At 59.9% G+C, this 4,591-nt stretch overlaps 1 protein-coding gene across 1 annotated transcript; it reads right to left on the minus strand.

Annotated features, from left to right (window-relative positions):
* Nucleotides 1-789: 789 nt before the first annotated feature.
* Nucleotides 790-3,694, minus strand: LOC136555783 (vasotocin-neurophysin VT-like). Its single transcript, XM_066548792.1, has 3 exons — nucleotides 3,532-3,694; nucleotides 2,005-2,206; nucleotides 790-1,053 (listed from the first exon to the last, which is right to left on the minus strand). Exons 1-3 carry the CDS (start codon nucleotides 3,649-3,651, stop codon nucleotides 881-883), a joined length of 495 nt encoding a protein of 164 aa, XP_066404889.1. The 5' UTR covers nucleotides 3,652-3,694; the 3' UTR covers nucleotides 790-880.
* Between the last annotated feature and the right edge of the window lie 897 nt (nucleotides 3,695-4,591).

Below are 4,591 nucleotides of genomic sequence, written 5' to 3' on the forward strand. Positions count from 1 at the left end.
AGCTCCACCTCCCGGGAGGTGCCACCTCCCTCAGGGACACTATAAAGGACGAGCTGTCCCCTGTGCCCTGGCCAGTGCCAGCCTGGAGAGACCTCGGAGCCAGGACCCTGCAGGGTAAGAGAGCCGGGAGAGGGTTGGGATACCCCAAATCCTGGGGGTGACTGCGGGATAATGGGGGCTGATCATCCCTGGGGGTGTCCAGAGGGGATGGGGAAAGATGAAACCAGCCCTGGAGGGGGGGGTTTGGAGCTGGGAGCCCAAAGCTCTCTGCTCTTGAGGGATTTGGGGTGCTTTTTTCTTGGGAAAGGAAAAGCACCCCAAAAAAAGGATCCCTCTCAGCTCTTGAGGGATTTGGGGTGCTTTTTCCTTTTCCTTCCTTTTTATCATTTTTAGTAGATGCTGTGCTGATTGCTGAAGGCAGCGAGGCCCCGAATCTGCCCCAAAGAGGGGCTTGGCCACAAGGTAAGGTGACAGTGACACATCCCAGCTGTGCCCAGTCCCCTGGGGCTGGGGGTGCTGCAGGGTGGGGCTCCATGGCCACATCCCAAATTCCAGCTCTGGCTGGGAGTTAAAAGGACAGAGCCCAAATCCTGCACCCAGCCCAGCCAAACCACCTGCACTCTGTGAGGATCTGGGGACAGAAGAGCCTCGAGCACCCCCATCCTGAGCCCCAGCCACATCCCCTGATTGGATCTGGGGACAGAAGAGCCTCCAGCACCCCCATCCTGAGCCCCAGCCACATCCCCTGGAGCCCCCAGGAGCCACCCCCAGTGCCCAGGACGAGGCCACCACAGTGCACGAGGGCTTTTATTGGGTCAGGTATGTACAGAGCCGAGCTGGGGGGGTCTGTGGGGTAAGGGGGGGCTCCCCACGCCCTGGCTCAGAGCAGGGGGTGCTTGCCCTGCTGCTGCTGCTGCCGGTTTGCCAAGTGCATGAGCTTGAGGAGCAGATCTCCGGCCGAGCCATCCAGCAGCGTCAGGTTCTTCTCCTCCGCCGCCTCCTGAGCGCCCTCGCCGCCCTCGTCCAGGCAGGCGCTGTCCATGGTGCACGTCTCTGCCGAGGGAAGCAAAAGGTGGCCGTGGCACGGGTAATTTGGGATCACCGAGGGGTGTTTTCGGCTGGGGGAAGGGTTGGTGGCAGCCTGGGGGCTCAGCACAGTTTGTACCCCGAAAATGATGGTTCAGCTCCTTCCCCTGCTAATGAACCCCCAGGCAAACCTAATCTTTGTCACTTCATCGCTTTATGTCTCCTGTTAAGCAGGGAGCAGGGATGGGGTTTCTGGCACATCAGGGAGGCTGTGCTGGTCAGGAAAAGCTCAGGGTGGGTCAGGAAAGGGCTGAGAGCCCAATCCTTTAGAGTCAGAATGGTTTGGGTTGGAAGGGACCTTCAAAGAAGATCTTGTGTCATGGGCAGGAACACCTTCCACCATCCCAGGGTGCTCCAAGCCCTGTCCAGCCTGGCCTTGGGCACTGCCAGGGATCCAGGGGCAGCCACAGCTGCTCTGGGCACCCTGTGCCAGGCTTTTCACCCTCACAGGGAACAATTCCTAATTCCCAATATCCCACCTAACCCTGCCCAGAGAGGGAATTGGGGTAAAACTGAGAAAAGTCACGGCTTGAAACCACAGAGTGATGGAATGGTTTAGGAAGGGACCTTAAATCCCATCCAGTGCCACCCCCTGCCATGTCAGGGACACCTTCCACTGTCCCAGGGTGCTCCAAGTCCCGTCCAACCTGGCCTTGGGCAGTTCCAGGGATCCAGGGGCAGCCCCAGCTGCTCTGGGCACCCTGTGCCAGGGCTCCTCACCCTCCCAGTGAACAACTCCTTCCTTACACCCATCCTGAACCCACCCATCCCCAAATTACCTCCCAACACCCCTTCCCCTCCACCCCTCACTTCCCCCTCCCTAAAACCCAACCACCCCTCCAGCTCTGCATCACCTGCCGAGCTCTGCCCGTGCCCAGCCCTGCGCCCTCCCAGCCCGCGCTCCCCGCTCCCGGTTACCGGCGCTGCAGCAGATGCCGGGCGCGGCGCAGCGGCCCCCGGAGCCGCAGGGCTGCCCCTCGGGCTGGCAGGGCGAGGGCAGCGCATCCTCCTGCGCGCAGCGCCGCGTCTCTGCCGTGCCCACGTAGCAGCCCAGCTCCGCAGCGCAGCAGATGCCGGGCCCGAAGCAGCTCCCTCTGTTGCCGGGACCGCAGGGCAGGCACTGCGGGGAGGAGCTGCCTCAGTGACCCCCACAAACAAACCCTTCGTGCACCCCCTGGTGTTGGAAACCCCCACGGGGATGCGCCCCTGCGGATGGAGCTGGAGGAACATGTGGAGGTCATGGATGGAGCTGGAGGAATGTGTGGAGGTCATGGATGGAGCTGGATGGAGATGTGGAGATTGTGGATGGAGCTGGAGGAACGTGTGGAGGTTGTGGATGGAACTGGATGGACGTGTGGAGGTCGTGGATGGAGCTGGATGGATGTGTGGAGGTCGTGGATGGAGCTAAAGGAACGTGTGGAGGTTGTGGATGGAGCTGGAGGAAGCTGTGGAGGCTGTGGATGGATGTGTGGGGGTTGTGGATGGAGATGTGGAGGTTGTGGATGAAGATGAGGTTGTGGATGGAGATGTGGAGGTTGTGGATGGAGTCTGGAGCTTGGGGCCCTTGTCTGGCAGCCCCTTTGTGCTGCTGAGCTCTGGTGTGTCGCGTTGGGAACCCCTCTGGCATGGAGAGGGAAGGGATGAAGGACGGAAAGCAGCTCCCCAGCAGCTCCTCTTACAGCTCCTGGAGGTGCCACACTGCCACCAGCACTGGTGACCTCGTGTCCCTGCTTTGGGGTGTCCCAGCTTTGGGATGTCCCCATGATCTCCCTGTCCCCTCTCCATGCTCTGTCCTGTCCCGTTCCCCCCCAGACCAGCATCTGTGCCATGCCAGGCTCTGTTGTGACCAAGCCTGAGCCTCGTCTCCAGGTGCCAGCAGCACTTTGGAGCTGCCACTCCTCCACCACTGCCCCATCGTGTGTCCCCAGCCACCCCAAAAACCCCTCTGCCCCTGAGAGGGTGGCACAGCCAGCGGTGACACAGAGCCAGCAGTGCCCAGAGGTGACAGGGACCCCCCCGAGCCACTCTGGGTACAGAAAGCAGCTCCCCAGCAGCTCCTGGAGGTGCCACGCTGCCACCAGCAATGGTGACCTCGTGTCCCTGCTTTGGGGTGCCCCCATGACCTCCCTGTCCCCATGACCAAGGTCCCCATGACCTCCCTGTCCCCTGTCCATGCTCTGTCCTGTCCTGCTCCCCCCCAGCCCAGCAGGACTCTCTGCTGTGGCCACGCTTGACAAAAGGACATCAGCCTCCAGGGGCCAACAGCACCTTGGAGCTGTCAGTTCCCTGCCACTGCTCCATGGTGTGTCCCCAGCCACCCCTAACCCCCTCTGCTCCCGGCAGGGTGGCACAGCCCGCAGTGCCCAGAGGTGATGGGGGCAGCACCCCCGAGTCCCCGCGTCCCTCCCGGAGCTCCACGCGTGTCCCCAGGCTCCCATCCCGTACCTGCCGCAGGGCTGTGTCCGCCAGCGCCCGCTTCCCGCCCCGGGGGCAGTTCTGGATGTAGCAGGCGGAGGACAGGGCGAGGAGGCAGAGGAAGGAGAGGGGCAGCGAAGGCTCGGCCATGGTGCCAGGGGAAGCTGCTCCGGCTGCGTCTGGCCCCGTGCTGAGAGAGCCGCTATTTATGCTGCCATCACCCCTTCCCAGGGGAGGAGGAGGAGGAAGAAGAGGGGTGGGTTGGGTTTTTTTGTTGTTTTTCCTTTTTTTTTTTTTTTAATCCCTCTCTTTTTCTTTTTCTTTTTTTTTTTTTCCTTTTTTTTTTTTTTTTTCCTTCCCCAAATTGCATCCAAGCAAATCTGTAACTGAGATGATTCAGAGCAGCAGCACTCGGGGCTGGTGAATCCCACCCTTGGCTGCTCCAGGGGGCACGGGCCAGCCCTGGATGGGCTGGGGGAGGGTTCAGGGAGAGGTGATCTTCAGAAGGTCTGGTTTGGGGAGGGATGGGGGTTTGGAAGAGGCATTCTGGGGAGGGACGTGGATTTGGGGACAGATGTTCATTCAGGAGATGTGGTTTTGGGAAGGATGCAGATTTTGGGATGCAGTCTGGGGAGGGACGTGGATTTGGGGACAGATGTTCATTCAGGAGATGTGGGTTTGGGAAGGATGCAGATTTTGGGATGCAGTCTGGGGAGGGACGTGGATTTGGGGACAGATGTTCATTCAGGAGATGTGGGTTTGGGAAAGATGCAGATTTTGGGAAGGTTTTGGTATGGGGGTGATGCTGGTTTGGGATGGATGTGGATTTTGGGATGCAGTCTAGGGAGGGATGAGGGTTTGGGGACAGATGTTCATTCAGGAGATGTGGTTTTGGGAAAGATGCAGATTTTGGGAAGGGTGCTGGTTTGGAGGTGATGCTGGTTTGGGATGGATGCAGATTTTGAGAGGTGCTGGTTTCAGAGGGATGCTGCTCTGGGAGCAATGCTAATTTGGGGAGGGATGAGGGTTTGGAAGGTGCTGCTTTAGAGAAGGTTGTTTATCTGGAGGATTCTGGTTTGGGATTGATGCT

This window comes from Molothrus aeneus, chromosome 4 (assembly GCF_037042795.1).
Source record: "Molothrus aeneus isolate 106 chromosome 4, BPBGC_Maene_1.0, whole genome shotgun sequence".
Classification (NCBI taxonomy): Eukaryota; Metazoa; Chordata; class Aves; order Passeriformes; family Icteridae; genus Molothrus; species Molothrus aeneus.